At 34.9% G+C, this 21,549-nt stretch overlaps 1 protein-coding gene across 12 annotated transcripts in view; it reads left to right on the forward strand.

Moving 5' to 3' along the window:
- The window catches only part of LOC131439375 (complexin), a 721,216-nt gene that overhangs the window by 548,228 nt on the left and 151,439 nt on the right, over positions 1–21,549 (forward strand). For 7 of the 12 annotated variants that reach the window (XM_058610312.1, XM_058610344.1, XM_058610302.1 and 4 more), the window contains exon 3: positions 19,750–19,761. The exons of the other annotated variants lie outside the window; for them this stretch is intronic. In XM_058610312.1, coding sequence (XP_058466295.1) covers positions 19,750–19,761 — 12 coding nt within the window. The remainder of the gene's footprint in view (positions 1–19,749; positions 19,762–21,549) is intronic. 12 annotated transcript variants of the gene reach the window in all.

Genomic DNA, 21,549 nt, shown 5'->3' on the forward strand with positions numbered 1-21,549 from the left:
TTCTATTCAAAATAATTTCCTTCAACTCTTGAAAGGAAACAACAAATTGTCTTACGGTTACAGCTAGCATGATCTACAAATTGAAACAGAAGAAACTAAATGGATTTTTATTAAGGGACTTAATGTTCAATTTTGCTTCGTCACCTATAGTATGGTTTTAAGCTTTTAATTATCATAAACCTGTAACTCCGGAACCGGAAATCAGATCACGAATAAATTCAACTGAAAATTAGTAAGACTGTTTGTGTGAATCTAAGGTTAAGAAAACAAGTCTAGCAATTACTGACAAATCGATCTAGGTTTCATTTTAGAGTTTCTTCACAACTAAAATCTCAAGTTCAAATTCCGGAACCCGAGAACCGGGATAGTCAAAGCGAATTTATTTGGTCATCAATTAATAAGACCTAAAATGGATTTACAGACAAGTTTCCGGAAGCCCGCTCCTCTTCATGGAAACGTCCTCTTGATATTAGGTTTTTTACCGTCACTGCTAACCTCAATCGAATGAACACATTTTGACAGTTTGTAAACAGCGATTTTTTTTGTTTGTTTGTTAACAATTTGGATGAGACCATTTACGGTTCATATCGCCTAAATAGAGTTTTGAAACATTCGTTCACGATTGGATACGGTTTGTTTTTGAAATTTATTAAATAAAAGGGACTAGTTGCAAAGTGTAAAGATGATTGTTTAAGACGTGTTCCTCGATTTTTGTTTAAGCTTGTTTGTAAACAGTACCACTGAACTGTCAAGGATGAATGCTTATTCATTTGTGACGTCACGATAAAAAATCTAATTGAACCTTTTTCCTACTCATATCACCCTGTAATTTTCTTGTTTTCTTGTTTTCTCGTTTTCTCGTTTTTCTTTTGTTTTCTTGTTTTCTTGTTTTCTTGTTTTCTTGTTTTCTTGTTTTCTTGTTTTCTTGTTTTATTGTTTTCTTGTTTTCTTGTTTTCTTGTTTTCTTGTTTTCTTGTTTTCTTGTTTTCTTGTTTTCTTGTTTTCTTGTTTTCTTGTTTTCTTGTTTTCTTGTTTTCTTGTTTTCTTGTTTTCTTGTTTTCTTGTTTTCTTGTTTTCTTGTTTTCTTGTTTTCTTGTTTTCTTGTTTTCATGTTTTCTTGTTTTCTTGTTTTCTTGTTTTCTTGTTTTCTTGTTTTCTTGTTTTCTTGTTTTCTTGTTTTCTTGTTTTCTTGTTTTCTTGTTTTCTTGTTTTCTTGTTTTCTTGTTTTCTTGTTTTCTTGTTTTCTTGTTTTCTTGTTTTCTTGTTTTCTTGTTTTCTTGTTTTCTTGTTTTCTTGTTTTCTTGTTTTCTTGTTTTCTTGTTTTCTTGTTTTCTTGTTTTCTTGTTTTCTTGTTTTCTTGTTTTCTTGTTTTCTTGTTTTCTTGTTTTCTTGTTTTCTTGTTTTCTTGTTTTCTTGTTTTCTTGTTTTCTTGTTTTCTTGTTTTCTTGTTTTCTTGTTTTCTTGTTTTCTTGTTTTCTTGTTTTTCTGTTTTCTTGTTTTCATGTTTTCTTGTTTTCTTGTTTTCTTGTTTTCTTGTTTTCTTGTTTTCTTGTTTTCTTGTTTTCTTGTTTTCTTGTTTTCTTGTTTTCTTGTTTTCTTGTTTTCTTGTTTTCTTGTTTTCTTGTTTTCTTGTTTTCTTGTTTTCTTGTTTTCTTGTTTTCTTGTTTTCTTGTTTTCTTGTTTTCTTGTTTTCTTGTTTTCTTGTTTTCTTGTTTTCTTGTTTTCTTGTTTTCTTGTTTTCTTGTTTTCTTGTTTTCTTGTTTTCTTGTTTTCTTGTTTTCTTGTTTTCTTGTTTTCTTGTTTTCTTGTTTTCTTGTTTTCTTGTTTTCTTGTTTTCTTGTTTTCTTGTTTTCTTGTTTTCTTGTTTTCTTGTTTTCTTGTTTTCTTGTTTTCTTGTTTTCTTGTTTTCTTGTTTTCTTGTTTTCTTGTTTTCTTGTTTTCTTGTTTTCTTGTTTTCTTGTTTTCTTGTTTTCTTGTTTTCTTGTTTTCTTGTTTTCTTGTTTTCTTGTTTTCTTGTTTTCTTGTTTTCTTGTTTTCTTGTTTTCTTGTTTTCTTGTTTTCTTGTTTTCTTGTTTTCTTGTTTTCTTGTTTTCTTGTTTTCTTGTTTTCTTGTTTTCTTGTTTTCTTGTTTTCTTGTTTTCTTGTTTTCTTGTTTTCTTGTTTTCTTGTTTTCTTGTTTTCTTGTTTTCTTGTTTTCTTGTTTTCTTGTTTTCTTGTTTTCTTGTTTTCTTGTTTTCTTGTTTTCTTGTTTTCTTGTTTTCTTGTTTTCTTGTTTTCTTGTTTTCTTGTTTTCTTGTTTTCTTGTTTTCTTGTTTTCTTGTTTTCTTGTTTTCTTGTTTTCTTGTTTTCTTGTTTTCTTGTTTTCTTGTTTTCTTGTTTTCTTGTTTTCTTGTTTTCTTGTTTTCTTGTTTTCTTGTTTTCTTGTTTTCTTGTTTTCTTGTTTTCTTGTTTTCTTGTTTTCTTGTTTTCTTGTTTTCTTGTTTTCTTGTTTTCTTGTTTTCTTGTTTTCTTGTTTTCTTGTTTTCTTGTTTTCTTGTTTTCTTGTTTTCTTGTTTTCTTGTTTTCTTGTTTTCTTGTTTTCTTGTTTTCTTGTTTTCTTGTTTCCTTGTTTTCTTGTTTTCTTGTTTTCTTGTTTTCTTGTTTTCTTGCTAACATGTTAACTAAGTTAACATGTTAACTAGGTTAACTAGGTTAACTTGTTAACTAGGTTAACTTGCTAACTAGGTTAACTTGCTAACTAGGTTAACTTGGTAACTAGGTTAACTTCCTAACTAGGTTAACTTGCTAACTAGGTTAACTTGCTAACTAGGTTAACTTGCTAACTAGGTTAACTTGCTAACTAGGTTAGCTTGCTAACTAGGTTAACTTGTTAACTAGGTTAACTTGTTAACTAGGTTTAGTTTCTTTGTTTCTTTGTTTCTTTGTTTCTTTGTTTCTTTGTTTCTTTGTTTCTTTGTTTCTTTGTTTCTTTGTTTCTTTGTTTCTTTGTTTCTTTGTTTCTTTGTTTCTTTGTTTCTTTGTTTCTTTGTTTCTTTGTTTCTTTGTTTCTTTGTTTCTTTGTTTCTTTGTTTCTTTGTTTCTTTGTTTCTTTGTTTCTTTGTTTCTTTGTTTCTTTGTTTCTTTGTTTCTTTGTTTCTTTGTTTCTTTGTTTCTTTGTTTCTTTGTTTCTTTGTTTCTTTGTTTCTTTGTTTCTTTGTTTCTTTGTTTCTTTGTTTCTTTGTTTCTTTGTTTCTTTGTTTCTTTGTTTCTTTGTTTCTTTGTTTCTTTGTTTCTTTGTTTCTTTGTTTCTTTGTTTCTTTGTTTCTTTGTTTCTTTGTTTCTTTGTTTCTTTGTTTCTTTGTTTCTTTGTTTCTTTGTTTCTTTGTTTCTTTGTTTCTTTGTTTCTTTGTTTCTTTGTTTCTTTGTTTCTTTGTTTCTTTGTTTCTTTGTTTCTTTGTTTCTTTGTTTCTTTGTTTCTTTGTTTCTTTGTTTCTTTGTTTCTTTGTTTCTTTGTTTCTTTGTTTCTTTGTTTCTTTGTTTCTTTGTTTCTTTGTTTCTTTGTTTCTTTGTTTCTTTGTTTCTTTGTTTCTTTGTTTCTTTGTTTCTTTGTTTCTTTGTTTCTTTGTTTCTTTGTTTCTTTGTTTCTTTGTTTCTTTGTTTCTTTGTTTCTTTGTTTCTTTGTTTCTTTGTTTCTTTGTTTCTTTGTTTCTTTGTTTCTTTGTTTCTTTGTTTCTTTGTTTCTTTGTTTCTTTGTTTCTAGTAATGAATCACTTATTCACTTGATTTTCCCATCCACTCCGTAAACCACCAGACACAACGAAACTAACAACAAACAGATCGTTGTCAGCATCACAAAACTGAAGTAATATTTTTTGCCCGTCTTGAGCAAAGAGAATCCAATTACACTAATAAAAATTCATTTAAACAACTGTACCGAGTAAGCACAGGTCCGTTTCGAAAACTTTCTGCATTTGAATAATCAATATGAAATTTACTCGCGTGCACTGACAATGACAACTGTGGCCTGCGAACCGATGTCCTTACGCTTAACCAGAGAAGTTTATCAACTAGTGAGAACCCCAACTTCCGGTAGATGCAGGAAATAATTGATTCTACAACCTCCTGGGATTCCAACAATGCAAGCGTAGAAAAAGACACAATGCATCAAACTGCATCATTAACACAAGCAAGTTCAAACATCGGAAAGCTTTTAGTTTACATTCACATCATCATCCCGCTATCAATTCTCTGCGTCGCTTCCACGCAATGCGAGATTTTCGATGAATCGTTCGTCTGCAGCCAGCGGGCTCTAATCGCCTTCCGTTCCGGCAGTCAACCAAAGTTTCTTCATTTGTTCACGGGAAATGTTCACATATTGGAAAAGGAACCAAAGATGACATAAGAGTTTGAGTGATGCATTTCGTTGGATCGCTTCTCCTATATCCAAAGGTGTAGCTGTGGTGATCCTGTGTGTGCGGGGGTGGGGGATGATGGTTTGCTTTTCCGGCGCGGGCGTTCGCGTTTGTCATTCTACCACCATACAGCATTTAGATAGAGAATGAGACACTGCTGCTTCGGTGGTGGCAGGACGACATTCGCGCGCGCGATCGTTGCTGGGATAGGGGGAGTAGAAGCAGCTGCCATTCATTCATTGTGCGGGAAACTTAAATTGCTTTCGCAAAAGTTACAAGTCTAATGGCAGAGGAGTTGCGTCGTGCGAGCCCCGGCAGGTGAGGGCAGGATACGGGTTTGAATTATGGGTGAACGGTTCTCGATTCGACTTCTAGGAAAATGGCGCCCGGGACGGGAGTGTGTTGACGATGTGTTACTCGTGTAATTTTTGCTTTTAGCGTGAGAGGTTCCCTCGAAAAGGCATGGCGGCAGACAAGACTTAGTCACCGGGAGTTGTTGGATAGAATACTGTGTTGGGAACGACCAATCAAAACGACTTGTATGAGGAACGGTGCTGCATATTTAATGACACTGTAAACGGCGGCTGCCGGTCGGATTTAATCAGGGCCTTGAAATAGACGTCGGAGAACTTTCTCTAGTATCACGCGAAAGTTTTCCGTTACATCGAAATCGGAAGTTTCACTGTTTTACCCAATAGTCAGGTGTTATTGAATTATGTAAAGGGAGGGGGGGGGGGGGGGGAGGTAGGTAAAAAACTTGACGCTGAAAGATGATAATGTACTTCCACAAGTAATTTAGCTTTTCCAATCTGGCATTCATTTTATTGGAAATGTATTAGAAAACATTTACCGCTTACTGAAGCGTTGAGAATAATTTTTTTTTTAATTTGTTTCTCAACTTTTTTTAAACATGTGGATTGTTTCAAATTTGGTTTCTAAATAACATGAAGTCAAAAACGATATCTAATCCGAGCTACGCGTATAACGAGCCGGAATAATTAATACTATGTATACAAATAAAAAACCGCCCTCTAGGTTTAAATAGTTAAAATAGCAATTGTATGGACTTTCCAACCTTGACAACTGTCACAATTGTTTATTTTAACAACTGACAACAATATTATATTGAAACAATTATTATCTTGAACCAACTGAATGTTCACTAGGAGCTCATTTAATAGGCCCTCTGTTAGTCCATTGAAAGAAATATTTGAACTGAACAAAGTATGTGTTGAGTGTGGAATACACTAGTGCAAGATGATAATTCGTCACTTCACTATTATTGAAGTCAAACTGAGAATCTGATAGCAAACCGTTTATCTCGACCAGAGTGTGGAGACATTGCAATGGGTCTATTTAAGTTATGATTAGTAGTTGACTCTTGAAAGGCGATAGCTGTCACTTGCCTCTAATCAAGGGGAACAATATTTTGCTCAAAAAACATGTTGAACAATTTCAACTAGTGTTTTTTCGAAAGATAAGGCGGTTTTTTGCTAAGTTGACTTTCATTCCAGTTCATTCTCGGAGCATTATTGTTACAATACAATAACGGTGCAGTAAATTTCATCATTGAACAAGAACTCTCAATATGGATATTATTGTAGATGTTTCTCTGCGTCGAAACAGAATCTACTCAAACTTTCCTAGTAAAGTCAACTAGCCATTGAATCAAGTATTCAACGAGGGCCGAAAGTACAAGAACAGGAGCAGAAAATACTAACAGAAGAAGAAAAATTATTGGAACAAGAAAGGAAAATGTATGGAAAGCACAGCATCAAGCACAGAAAGTATAGAAACAGATACAGAAATTGCGAAAACAAATGCAGAAGGTACAGGAACATGCGGAAATAGTACAAGAACATTTGATTTGATACCAGATGCTATTGAATTTTCGTAACCAAAGATTTGTTTTGTCATGTTCCAAATGTCTACCGATTTCGGTTAACGGCACCCCATTTTTTCGACAAATCGTGAAAAATTGTTAGTGATATGCAGGCTGCTGTCGAGACAAAGCAAGCCAAAGTTTTGACCAAACATCTAGCTGTTCATACAGCAGATGCGGCGGTTAAGAAAAAACGTTTAAGACCGGCCAAATTAAGCTTTCCATTGATGTATAGATGTAATGTGCACTAAGTCAGAATTTATGATCTTAAAATAAAAGGGTGCCGATAACCGAACACTCCCCCCCTACTGGTGATAGGATGTGTAAGTGTGGTAGGAGCAGCCACGTAATGGTTCTGAAATCAGCTGCGAAGCAAAATGCAACGTCAAAATTCACAAAAGGAAAGCGAACCTTACACGATCATTAAAAGTGTCATTACTAAAATATAATACCATTTTAATGAACGTGTATGGTACAGTAATAACGAGTTTTCTATGCAAATTTGAAATATCATTACATAGTCATCATAAAAAATGACAAAAATAATTCTCGTGTAAAGACCGCTGAAGATAATATCAAGGCTTTGCTTTGAGTGCGGTTGTCATTTTATTGTAGAAAAACACGAGGATATAAGAAAAACGTAAACATCGAATCATTTCCAGTGGCAATTACTGAGCGCAAAGGTTCAATTTCATTGTTATCATAACGAAAATACTTCATCACTTGTAAATTCAATCTTCTTTCTACTACATACGAAAACACAAACAAACAGTAGTTTTGCAATAAAATTCCGAGTCATGTTTTGTTCCGATGTTAACAAAGCACACGCTTAGAAAAAGTTACTCTGAGTTTGAGTACTAGTTACTTATTTTCAAATGATACATGGAAACGTCAAAAATTGAGCAGTTATCATCAATGATATTGAGTAACTCCTACTCTAAATTTGAGTTTACCGCAATAACTCGTTTTTTTGTTACTATTCGCAAGATCAGTCTAAAAGTTGTAATAACCATTTGTAGCAACAGGTTGTATATTTTGTTAGTGAGATCGCCTATTTCGAGGGTGAGACGCTCAACACAAACGATGTTGTGTCTGCAAAAACCGGAATGATAAACTCCATGTTGTGCTTTAGAATGGAACCGAATATGCTCAAATGTTATTTATGAGGAATAAGTGTATGATTGGTGCCCGAGCATAACTGACATGTATGTTAATTTGCGATCGACACACTACTCCAAGCAACCACCACTTGATATAGTATTGAGTTCAATTACCTAATATTTTAATACAATACACTCAGAAAAGGAGCAATTTTTTTGCAAATTTGGTATATGTGAAATAAATTTCACTCAAAATTTGATTGATAGTTACTCTATTTTTGGTACATGTACAAATAAAGTATTACTCAGTAAATGAGTAGATTTTACCCACATATCGTTTCCAGTGGAAGAACTCAAATTTGAGTAACTTCGCAGTTACTCTAAATTAGAGTTGTTCCACTTTTTCTGTAGATGAGTGAGATCTTACTCTTTTTTGAGTAACTATTTTTAAGCGTGCAGCGTCCTCGGCCGCCAGACTTAAGGACTATTCACACATTTCAGTTCCGTGACGGTTCAGTGAAAGTGCCTTCAGTGCGCCGTCAGTGTTCTTTTTTTATCGGAACCCTTCCGTTCCGTTTCCGTGCTGTTTTAGTTCCGGCACAGCCAATGCAATGACATATCGACTTCAGTGAAAATAAAAAATATCGGTGACGACGAATTTGTATTTGCCGGACGGACGCTACACTGACGGCGAGCTGTACTGAAAAGGCACGGTGCCTGATAGATGTGAATGCGCGCATAGAAAACGAATGAAATAATATCAGTATCCGTGCACGGTATCGTGCCGGCACTGAACCGCACCGGATATGTGTGAATAGTCCTTTATTTTCATAGGTATGATACCGACACAATCAATCAAAATACGGCTTGTCTCGGCACCAGCACATTTATACACTCAGAAAAATCATCACTTCAATGCTACGTGAAAACGTATGTGATTATTATCCATAGAACTTTTCTTGTAATACTTATGTGAAGTATAGATAGCACAGAATGAACTCATGAACTCTTAGTCCACATTTGTATCACGTAATATCTACGTCACTTTTTTCGTAGATTCCATAGAATAACTTTGTGAAATTTATACAAAGTTCATTTAAATTGTACTGTAAAATTTATTTCATCTGAACTTACATTTTACCAGAATTTTACTTAATAGTGACATTATTTTCATGTAATTGTTACTATAAAGTTCTATATTGAATCTTAATAATGTATATTGGTATTAAAAACTTGTAGATCACATAGTCTGCTGGACATAACATTGCGATAAATTTTGTTCGCACGCAGATATTCTGAAAATTTTACTTTTAAATTCGTTTCTGTTGAATCACTTTCGAAAAATATCAAAAATATAGAATGCATTGTTCTAAATCCTTTCTCCGGAGCAGCTAAACTGAAGCAAACATTGTTCCCTTTAAGGAATGCATTCAGCTGGAACTAGTAGTTCAAGATGTGATTAATGTGCTGGAACACAATCTAGAGGATTTGCCTTTGCTTATGCAAATAAGTTGTTGAGGATTGGGTTCGCAGAGCCATTTAGTAAACTCAATGAATGGTACATTTGCTTATAAATTATACTCCTGCTTGGTACTAATATTAGATCTGAAAGTATAATAAAAATTAGCTGGACTTCATAACTGCCGATATAATCAATGAGCAATTATTTACCCTAAAATCACTGTGATAAATACCGTATAAGGGTCAAAAGGGATTTGGCCTATGTTGTTTGTTCTAGGCTTTTCAACTGACGCCATATCGCGAGCACGAAATGAACATGACAAAATGAATTCAAGTAAGTACGTGACACATAAAATATATGTGACAACAGCAATAATTCTGACATATGGTTCATTTCATATTCAATCATGATCCGATGGTTGTTAAGGAGATCACGTAAACTCCGATGACAAAGCCATTTTTGGAATCTACGTGTTTTTTCACATAAGGTTAACGTGTGGATTTTTTTTGAGTGTACGTCGTGCTCACAGCCAACCCTGCAGTTCGATTTCCAACCAGGGATGCCAGGTTCACAGATTAATCTGTGTTTCACAGATTAATCTGTTTTTCACAGATTTTCAATTGTCTGCATAGATTTCAAAAATGACACAGATTTTCACAAATTTCTGAGCATCAAAAAGTTTACAATTTGCTAGGGAAAACTGAAAGGAAATAAAAATCCGACAGAGCTTTTTTTTGCTCACCAAAATGATTCCGATTAGCTATATGTTACGGAAAACATGCACAGATTTTGCAGTTTTTTGGCTCGATCACAGATTTCAGAAAAAATGACCTGGCGTCCTGTTTATAGCCCAATACGAAAAAGTCATGGATGTTTTCGTCTCGGTAGGTGCGAATAAAAAAAACCTCGTAATTTACTATAATTTAAAAACCGTAACATGTAAAATTGTTGAATTTGGCATCTAAACAGAACAAAAATTAAATTTTACATTTAAAGAAAAATACGTTATGCATGAATTACGTCATGCGGGATATTTATTCTTTCTTAAAGTGTAGGAGCAAAAAGATTAAACACTCTACTTTATGAAAAATATGACAACAGTGTGATGCACACGTTCGAATATAGTTGAATAAAATCCAAACTACACGATCATTAATGAGCACGTTCAGGCATCCCAACTCAAATTTAACTGGAAAAAATGTACCAACTATACGAATGCATCAACGCGTTCATCAAACTAACATCCCGTCAGTCAAGTAGCGAGACAGCTTCACATAAACGGACACATGTTCCCAGAAGAGACAAATGAAATGTGTCACGTCACAGTATCACACGTGCAAACTGTGCTGCCGTTGCTGCCACTTTTGCCGAGATGCGAACATCCTGCTCGACGTTAATTACATTTTCTAAATTTTAAAGTTATTACGTTGCAACAGCCGTCCATAGACGCATCCGACAGGAGAGACGAGAGGCATTCCAGAACCAAAATACCGAGTCGAGCATGAATCATTTTCCTCCCGCTTTTGCTCACAGATGGAAGCAGCTGTCAGTACACTATAATGGTTGCTGTAAAATCTTTTTTTACGCTGCACCATTCTCCGCCTAGAAACTGTGCCCATTCATAAACATTCACGTGAATGGTTATGGAGATCGGTATTAACCAGCCTACCTGCACGGTTATGCTAGCGTATAGCATTGTTCGCTGTATTATTGCTGTTCGAGTAGAACAAGCTGAAAAGTTTCCGATGACTTTTGGAAAAAAAAACTCCCACCAAAACAACGGTAGCGAACTCTTCGTAGCAAAACGCTACATGCGTGCCGTAAGTCTACTTCATAAAAATCATTTATAAGCGCCTTAAAGGTAGGCATCGTACAAAGCAACTCGACGGTTAGATGAAAGCTTAATGGTCGTGTTTACGCTGGCACAAGTATCTTTACTGGCACTCAGAGAAGGTTCTAACGAGTGAAACTGGTCCGGAAGTTCATGGCCTCTGCTGAGGAAGAAGTAAAAATTAATAAGCGTGACATCTGGATTTAATTAATGGAACCATTCCACAGAAGGAGTTGGGGTAAAGTTGTCCGACACGCTTCGTCTCGGTTCTGCCAAACATTGACACTCGTCTATTCGCGTAAACTCTCATACTTACGCTTACTTCGGGAACAGTGAACTATCATACAACTATATTATGAGTTTATTTTTTCCTTCATTCTTTATTCACGAAAAGGATAATCCGAGACACGGGCATAACACTTTACTGGACGACTCTACATGCACGTGTGATTTCACAACCGAGCTAGTTGTCGTTTACGGTATGTAAGCAGCAGGATTCTCAATATGCATGGTAAAACATCTATAAATTTTCCCTGCCATTTATTTTGCACCGTAACATGACGAAAGCATGGACGGAACCGGCACGGCTTTCATCACCAGCGTCAGCGTCATCTACACATCATATGCAACGACGGGATGCTTTCGCATTACTTGCATCTTCCGGGAACTGTGCTGACTTATTGTGCTGCTCCGACTGTGAGATGATAATAGCGCCGTTTGGTTCCACCACCGCCTCGACCGGAAACTGTGACCGTCAAGCTTCGGTGGAGGGAAAATTGTTTGTGCGAAGAAGAGAAGATATCTATTATAAGTTCTCGATATCAGATGCAAACTACCGGCATGATATATTTATCTTGCTTCATAGTTGTCATTTGTCTTCGCAAAACTCAACCAGCGGTGGGGAAGAAATAGCCAAATTTGGTTGTGACAAGCATATTTATAGGACTGATTTATCACCAGCCTTCCAGCCCTATGTTATTTTACTGTAGGGTTTTATGTGGCTTTCCATACAATATTTACAATGTTTTCAAAGTTGAAAATTATGCTGCCGGAGAATTTTTACAAGTTGCAGAGGTTGTTGATAAATGGCTTCCTTGGTTGACATTCCAAAATATTTCGAACGATGACGTTATAATAATGCCAATGCGTATAAATGCGTTGCGTTCAGTGAAGTATGCTCAAATCCATTTTTATAGCCAATTTGGAAACGCAGTCTTTTCAATTTATCAACAACTTGGCGGTATCGAGATCTGTCAAACTTTTTCGATAAATCGAAGTAAATAGAATCCAGACCGTAAATAGAACCACTTTCTGCCGCCTCTCACTTTAATGCAATGATACTCCAAGCTGACAGGGTCTGGTGATACACTCCAAACTCATGGTCCTGACTCATGGGAAGTAGTTCACAATGCATGGCTCACTCTCCTACTAACCAAAAGTTGGAATGAAAGGAACTGTTTTGGATTAAGCAGCTTTCAAAGTTTATCAATAGCATTCTAAGCAGCCAATTTTTCAAGTTATTATCCACACTTGAAGGTTCGCGCGACGCAACCGAACAAACTTCAAAGCTGCTTCTAGAATACATTGTTCAGCTTCTATGCAGCGAGAAAGTTCACGCAGAACTTGTTACGTACTTTCAAGTTTTCAAATGTACCGCGTGTACTTTTAAACAGCAAGAAAGTGGATATTATAAGTAATTTTGGAACTTCTGTTCGCTTGGGTCCCGACTCCACCAAATGCATGCTTCGTTAATATTTTACAATGGCTTCGATTTAACCCATTTAACCAGCTCCTTGGGCTTGAATAGATGTTTCCGTTAAGATTGCCAGGCCATCAACATGGCTCCATCTTTTGTGGAACATTGCAAACACATCTCTTTGTTAAATAACATGTTAATCGTTCAGTTGAATTAGTTATAACCGATTACAAAAGCAAACGATCAGTGTTGGACTAAACGATACTGTAAATTATTCATTCTGTTAAGTCTACTTTTTTAATTTTTCATTTAAATTTCCTAGAGATAAGGAGTGTATCGAAAATAAGCTATCCACAAATTATTCTTTCAAATGATGTTAAAAAGGATATTTCATTCAAATTAAAAATTGATCCATTATTGTACGAGGTTCAACTTGAGCATAATGAAAACCGGATGAAATTTCAGTTATTCCTTCTCGATTCCACGAATTTTCGAATTTTTGATCGAACGCTCTTCATCAAGTTCCGAATAACTGTTGCATCACATTTTTTGGACGCTTGAGCCCAAATTTTTTTTTTTAACTCCTGCATGTTCACAGCTGCCTTATCAGTCTTCTTTAAGACCCTCTTCACGATTACCCTCAGTAACGTTCGATGGGTCGAAGCTGAGGGCAATTTGGTGGATTAATATTTTTCTCTGTGAAATTTATACCCTTTTCCACAAGCCAATTGACAGTGGTTTTGGCACAGTGAGCCGACGCTAAATCCGGCCAAAACAGTGGAGGTGTACTATACTTCTTATATAAAGGCAGCAATCTCTTCCAGAGACACTCGGATCGATAGATTTCTGCATTTATAGTTCCGGTAGGGTTAAAACTAGTTATCTTCAAACCACAGGAACATATTGCTTGCCATACCAGTACCTTTCAACCGAATTTTTCCACTTGAATCGACCTGACTGATACTCTTTTAATTGACCAACATATCTATTATTCCAATCAAGGTAAAATGTAGCGGAATGCGACAAACGCGTTTTTGATCAATTATTCGAAAACTAGACCGATTTTCGAAAAACCAAAAACACTTAAGTTTTCAAAATCAAATTTATCATAACTAAGTATTCTTAGAATTTTGAAATTTTGCTTTGCCGAGCCGTAATTGGTTTTTGAAATGTATAAACGGTCACTGTTCCGTCCCACGGGGATGATTTTAGAACTGAAAAGTAGTGTTTGTAGCAGAATTTCATAAAGAATCTGAAAATGCAACTCAAAATTATAAAATTTTAGCTAAAACAACCGAAAATTGAAAAAGTTTACATAAACTTTTCTGCATTTATTTTTATTGCTTGCGCGCTGCTATTTCGTATTGAGGTGGTGTGAGAAATGCACGGTGGGCACGGTGGCATTATATCGTGAGCAAAAATTACATATCAAATAATGACGCAATTATGCAGTATTGTGTTTTGTGTTGAAATAAAAACGAGTTGAATCCAATAAAATGGGTATTGTAAGAAATCGTTTATTTTCTAAGTAGCTGTCATTTATAATGCTAATAATGTCCAACTCTGTTGAGTTCAATGCATTGATGTTGCTGAAGCAATAATGCTTGGCTGTGTAATATCGTAAAACAGGTATTATTTTAGATTGTAGCAATTTTTATAGCAAAACTAAAACTTCAACATTGACAAGCTACTGAATGAAATGAATACAAGCCAAGTATTATCGTTCATTAACCTAATATACAAACAAAGTGATAAACATTGAGGGTCAGCTTCGAGCCAGTCAGCATGGAAAACTTATTGAAATTCATTGGTTTTTCAATTATTATGAAATCAATGAATCAACGCTTGATCTTGCTTTCAAAACCGATTGAATAATAAGAAACTACGAAATAACTTTATATTCAATTTCGTGCTCCAAATATGTGCTTGAGAAAAGATTCACTAAATAATTTTAACTGCATGGTATGATGAACTATTAGCTATAATTGGAATGTATACCAATAATGTAATCTAAGAAATTATTAAACTATTGATGATTTCTGGCACCGGACGCCAGAGGCTGTTTGGTCTTCGGTTCGTTTTCGTTGAAACAGACATTTCTAGACTTATCATGCTATATAATTCCGAAAGTCGCTTCCGAAAAAAAGTTAATGGTGAATACTTTTAGGTAAATTCTATCTCATCGGCGGGAAGGGCCTGGTGAACGACTGGCAAAGATATCGAAAATACTTGAATGTTCTCTTGTCTTCAATCGTTCTTTTGAAGGAGAATCCATGCTTGCTACTAAACTTAGGCATATACATAATTAGCAAGTTAGTCAATACATATGCATATGACCTCATGTTAGTCATTCATAATTACTCATGATTTATAGCTCTAGTGTAGGAGTAATAACAAACAATAATGATTGAATTAGCATATATTCAAAGTGTAAAGAATTCAAAAATCCATTACGTCCAGTCTTTTTTACAAGCCAATATAACGAGAGCTAAGCCCACTGCGCTCAATCATTGAAAAAAGTTCTTGTTTCTATGTGTCCGTTTTTCTTGGTACGCTTTGTGCGACGGTTCGTTCAACTGAAGCGTATAAAATTTTGCGCACATTTTATGACACTACATTTCACTTTAATCATGTATTTTCTTATAATGTGATTCTTCTCTTTCGGCATGCATGGAGACACCAAATAAATTAGGAACATATTTTCAAATTTTTCTACGTTTCAACCAATTTCAGTGGTCTTCTTCAGGAATAATAAATGGTCGTAACGTTGGAGAGAATTTCAAAGTATGGTACAAATTTTGATAAAGTCTGCATGCCGGAAAACAGAAATTTCACAATGTTTGAAACAATTGTACGCATACAAAAACAAATGTTTTTGTCGTGAATACGACTTACTTTACTATGGGGCGTCTTTTCAAAATTTACGCAGTACAAGAATGGTTAGAACTTAATCGTGAATACCTATTATTCTACTTAACCCAACAACATAATTTTTTCTCCATGCCATCGGAAATGTGATCAGCAATTTATGGTAAAATTGGCAGTAGTATGAAATAACCACAAATAACTCAAAATTATAGCTTTCTAAAATGATTGGTTTCAAAGAGTATTACAAAGAAAAACTCATGACGCTTATTTGTCTTTCTCGTACTCGGACGACGATTTTTATGCAGTGAGTCATTGCTTTTTTGAGGTTACCAACTAGGTGTAAAAATCGTTTCATTCATTCTAGACTGCACAGTTGACTTTTATAATCAGTAAATTAAAGAAATTTTTGATGTTTTCTTCTCTTGAAATTATTATAACTCATACCGTGTGTACTTCTGCAGGCAAACAATTTTTTACTCCTGTCTTATTAATTTGTGTCAACCTGGAAAGGCGATTCAGAGCATAGGGTGCTAATCTTACAAGACATTTGTCGTATGTTCGAGCCCTGACCTGAAAGGATTCTTAGTGTCAGTAGGATCGTAGTATTAGCCATTCAATAATTCTGTACGCTATGTTTCGGCTGCGAAGTCAGAAATGCCGAATTCCACAAAAGCAATGTAATGCCAAGGCTTTGCTTTTAATTAGTGGATTAAAATAAGTGTGTCGTGAATTCGTCATTTCAGTTAGTTAGTTAGTTAGTTGTCGCGTTACAATTCTGCTACACTAAAAAAAATTTATTTTACAGGTGACTTAATCCCTCATACGATGTAATTCATAAAGACCTAATTTGTCAAATGACGGAAATTTTTATTTGTAATGACTTAATGATAGATGAGCTTGAATTTTACTGGTTTCGACTGTAACTTGCGTTCTGCTAGCAGGTGCGACTGTATGAATTCAATTGCACCTTTTACCAGCCAAGCAGATGCATGCTTCTGTGGCTCGGTCGATTAACAGACGTACTTGAGATCCAATGATTCTCGGTTCAAGTCGCGACGGTTGCTCTCAGTATTCTTTTTTTTATTTCAATGAATTTCATGTATGGAGTTTTAGACACAATATTAAATGTTCTTCCACGTAAATTTGCGTGAGCTTCGACGCTCCATTTATGTGCATGTAATAACATGTAAAAATTTTTAAGTGTGTAGTTAAGAAATGAAACTTTGCACAATTCACACAATATACCAACTTATGAGAGCGGGTTTAGATGTTCAGAAGTGCAAAGTTTTATTCGTATTCACGTCTTCCAGCTATGTCTCTGACATTATCCACCCCCTTTTTTCATATTCAGAGCGGCTCTGCTGACAGAACAATGTCACATATTAGAAAAGATTAGCATTTTCTGGCTTTCTTCTATAAAGAACTTAGCATTTTCCAGCATTTGCGCTATTTTAATCATCTATCGTTCCCCGTGGTATATTGATATGAACGTTAAACTTGATAAATCTCGATGAACATTAGAAAAGGTCCCAAGTGCAAACGACAGATTCTCTTTGGTTACTTACTCTTTCAATTATTACGGCATATTCCTGTATTATAGAAACAATTTCTTAACTACAGATCGAAAGTCGATGAGTTTAGTCGTTATTCTATGTAAAGAGTTAGAGAGAGTTATTGCCGATAGGACCGTAATAATCGAAAGAGAAAGTAAATAAAGAAAAAATCTCATTTGTACTTAGGACCATTTCTCGTGTTTGTCTTCTAATGAGTACTTTATTTTTTAGATGAAGAAAAAAAATACTTTTGATATATGACAGAAACATCACTGCCTTAAGGTTCAATTCGTCTTACCACGACCAAATTTTCTATTCGTAACTACTCATTTTTTGTGTCGATTAAGTTTTCCCAAAATTGAATAAAATCTACTCAATTTGGGGTCTACAATTTTCGGCAACGGTTGTCACTTAAAATCAGTGACACTTTCGTGAAACATCTTATCAATCAAATTAATAGGGTACTATCTAAATACGAGTACAACACAATTTTGCTCAACTGATTGGCGGGAAATAAGAGTGTACACTGAAAATCATTTCTACCTATTTTTTGAGGAGAAATCCCTCATTGTCGAGCTCTTCTATAAGCTACTCAAAATAGGGTCATTGTCTACTCAAACTTTGAGTTGAACGGTAAAAATGGGTAGCGTTCTTTGTTATGGCATAACACTTGTACTAAACTTACATTTACCTAAATTTTGAGGTCATCACCCATTACCCAAAATTGGGGAGATGCCCTTTAGTTGATTTTGGGTAGATTTTGATCCAAAATTAGGTAGCGGCTGGTAAGAGTGTAAGCCACATTCTACACGAAACCTCGAAACTACCTAATTTATAGTACTTTCCATACAACTTCGGGGTTCCGTTCAATAACGTAATTTGAGGTAAAGTGCTTCTACGTAATTTCCTTAAGGCACTTGCAAGAATATACGGAAAAGTGAGTTATATCTGCTTATTAGTATTTCACGGTTCAGTCATTTTGACTCAATTTCAGGCTCAATGCGGTATGCTTAATTTTCGCTTATTGAACGAAATTCTCGCTGTTGGAAGGATTTGCTCTTTGTCTTTTGAAAACAATGAAGAAAACAAATAAAATGAAAGATTCAAAACAATTAAAAATTAAGTACAAAATCAAATAATAGGTGGTTTGTTATTTTGTGTACATGAAAACAATACGGTACTTAACCGAAACAATATTCAACCTCAAACTGAATCGAAATAACTCAATCGTTGAGTATCTTTTCATACGGTACCGTATGGAAACAGCATAGTTTTCTTTTATTGAATTTTAAATTTCTGTACGCAACAACTCTTTTAGGCGAAAAATACCTTATTTAGGACAATATCTTGACGACGTGTATCTTTGCCATTTGAGAAGAACCTTTTGTGAAGAATTCTGGCAGCCGACAGAAGCCTGACTGGATTCCGACAGCTGCCAAAATAACTCAATGTTAGTTGTGTCATTCTTTTGCTGAACATTTTCTACTCTTCTTCCATTTGGCTTCAATTTTTTTTTCATTATAGATGTTATCTATCGTACATTTGCGAACATAGATCGGAAAAAAAACTATCCTCCTTCTTGTATTATTATTATTAAATTATCAAATTCCAACATAACAGTTTCGATATAAATCAAATCAAGCAAAACAGTTGCTGAACGAAATTGTATTTCGTCCAAATTTTCACTCTGGAAACAATAGAATTAAGAGGTGATGATATGTGTATTTTTAATTTTGCGAGATGATGGTGTGTGCTTCCTGCTTGATAGTACAGAATCACTGTAATCGCTCTTCATGAAGACTTCGAATGGAGAGAAAAAATCAAAACAGAAAAGGTGATTCCAAACGATTCTGCCGGTCTTATAAGACAAGAATGCGGATGGAACAGAATCATTTATTGCCGCTACACAAAATTCTTTGCCGGAAACGAGTTAGATCTTTTTGAATAGCATTAAAGCGACAAAAAATAAATCAAATTGATTAATTTGAATAGTTATCTTATTTCTATTTATCTGCAACTTTTTCATGAAATATTCTGTGTAGTAGAAATTATTTTGCACGCTTTCAATTGAGTGATCTTCGGGCAGGTAAGAAATTCAACTTCATTCTGGTTTGCAGTTACTATTTCGCAGTTTCAGTTTTTCTTACTCATTTACAACACTAGAAACATAAATTCATCAACTGAACTCAAGCATACTTTTCACATTAGAACAAATATAGTCTGCTAAACCGTTGAGCTAGGTTTACTTCATACAAAGCAATTTAGATTTTCACAGCTACCAACATTACTCACACTACTAAATCTAGAATTTAGAAATTGACATCGAACATCAAACAGAAACTCACCAAGCCACAGCAAAACGCTTGTTTCGTTTGTTATTTTACTCACTACCTTTAATCTTCACCTAAAACCATTCGCAACATAGTGACATATCACCCAATATGGAATCTAATTCGGTTTTCTTATCTGGCGAAATATTTCTGCTAGTCAAATACTGAAATCGCTCTCATCTCCAGTATGTCGCTACTTTGTTCTCTTTTTCCCCTGTGGTACCATCTTTCCCTTACATACAACCGCTAGAGTATATGCCATTTTCAGCCAAAATCTTAAATTTCAAATTGAAGCTTAACATTCTCATTTAACCACTTTAATGAAATTTCATACTAACTAACTAATTGATGATGTCTTCAAATACTAACTAATAATTTCTTCTCTTTCTTCCTCCTTTCTTCTGATTTTCTGTTTCATAACGAAATAATCTGATTTCCTATCGTTTCTTGTCCACCTACTTACGGTGGTCGCACTGTTTGTTTGTTTGTCTGTTCATTTGTTTGTGTTGTCACTGTGCGTATTTTACCGATTTGATTTTATGATTTGATAAATTAAAAATTCGTTTCGTTATTATTTTTTTTTCTATTCTGTTTTTATTTCGATTTATTTCCCATTAAATCTTTTTAATTTTATAGGAGCTGCTGGAGGTAAGTGACTTAATAATCAACACTGTTGTTGTATCCTTCTAGCCTATGACTGTGTATGTGTGTAATCTTTTCTGACACTGACTTTGAACTACGTTTACTGCACACGCGAAAAACACACAAATACACACACGAAAATCACGTTCATTGTCGCGCACCCATTTAACTCTGATACGGTGAAGCCGAAGACGAGCGTCTGCTGAGAAACAAGAGCGAAAATTTGGTAACTTTAATGATGACAAGTAAATGGGGAACATTGACATATATAATCAAATATTTTCGATGGCAAATTGATTTCGATTACAACAACTTATATCAAAACATCTACACACTAAAATAACATTTCATTTAATTTAGAATTTCGAACGTTGTCAAGCTACTTTAACACAACATTTCTCATAATTTATATATAATCGTCATAACATATTTTTGGGGTTCGATCTTCAGCAAACCGGTTAGTAAATCCTTTCTAAGCCATTCTAACACTGCAGCGAATAGATAGCCAGGAATTCCGGTCCCCAGTGCCATGAATGTTTGCCAAACGGATCGTTGCTCCTTCAAAGAAAAGAAAAAATTGGAATAAATTCCAATCCATACCTGGGTATGTTGCATGGCTTATGTCAGACCATCTCTTGTGAATTTTATCGAGAATCGATACAAATTTCTCTTTTCTAGGCCCGTCGTGTCCGAAATAGTAATCCTTTCGCAAGAATGCTCCTGTTTAGATGCTCAATAGAATGCCCGAGTAGCTGATTTAAACTTGATTGAGACCAGAGTAGGGGCTTTCGAGTTTCTGATATAATCCTTCTGCTCGGTTGTAGGCATTCTAAATCGGGAACCATTTTCAGTAGCAAATCTACTTACATAAATTTTCTTTCGTTTAAACTCATTTTTGATTTGCTAAACATTTCGGCAGTAAAATATACACGTCTCACGAAATATTACGATGATTAATTATCAAAATCGAAGAACGCAGGCAGTTTCCAATTTTCGTCTAAAACGTCAATAGCGGCCCTTACACGAGCATTAAAAATGTCATTTTAAATGATGTCATTTAAATGATGTAATTCAAATTTGTTAGAAATTTCGTCATTAGTGCACCACTACACGTTCATTAAAATGATTTTTTTTTACTAATGAAATTTTTAATGACTCGTGTAAGGGCCGCTAATGAAGATATTGCGTTAGCGTGCAATTACAATGTTGCTTAAGTGAAATTCTTTTTCTCCGCTGTATAGGGCACCAGGTTTCATCAGTTTTAATTTTCGAAATATACAGATTTTTTTTTTAATACTTGGCATCAAGGATGGCTTTTATCGTATCAAAGAATGCTCGCTCTTCACTTTTTACACGATTGAATCAGTGCCATCAAAGAGAGACTAATATCATCGCAACAACAAACACCCGGCATGGCTCATTTAACATAGAATAGACACCAGTGCGAGAACGAATTTTTTTCGATGACATTTCTGAGAATCAAAGGTTAGCACGCTGCTGTGGGGATCCTCTCTGAAGCAACAAACGGTCGCTTATTCTCGTTTCGCGATCCGATTCTGTGGATAATTGCGATAGAATCATTTTACTATTGCCGCTTATTCTAACTATGTGCATATATCCTTTGTATAAGTTGTGTCTATGAAAATGTATGTGAATGCTCCACACAAGGGTTTTGAAATATTGCAACCTAGTATGAGAAACATCAAGTTGAACCATCGATTCGATTTTCTGCGATAATTGTCAACTTGCGATCCTCTCTTGGGAAATTCCACACAGCAACGATCATTATCAGAC

Source organism: Malaya genurostris, chromosome 1, assembly GCF_030247185.1.
Source record: "Malaya genurostris strain Urasoe2022 chromosome 1, Malgen_1.1, whole genome shotgun sequence".
Lineage (NCBI taxonomy): Eukaryota > Metazoa > Arthropoda > Insecta > Diptera > Culicidae > Malaya > Malaya genurostris.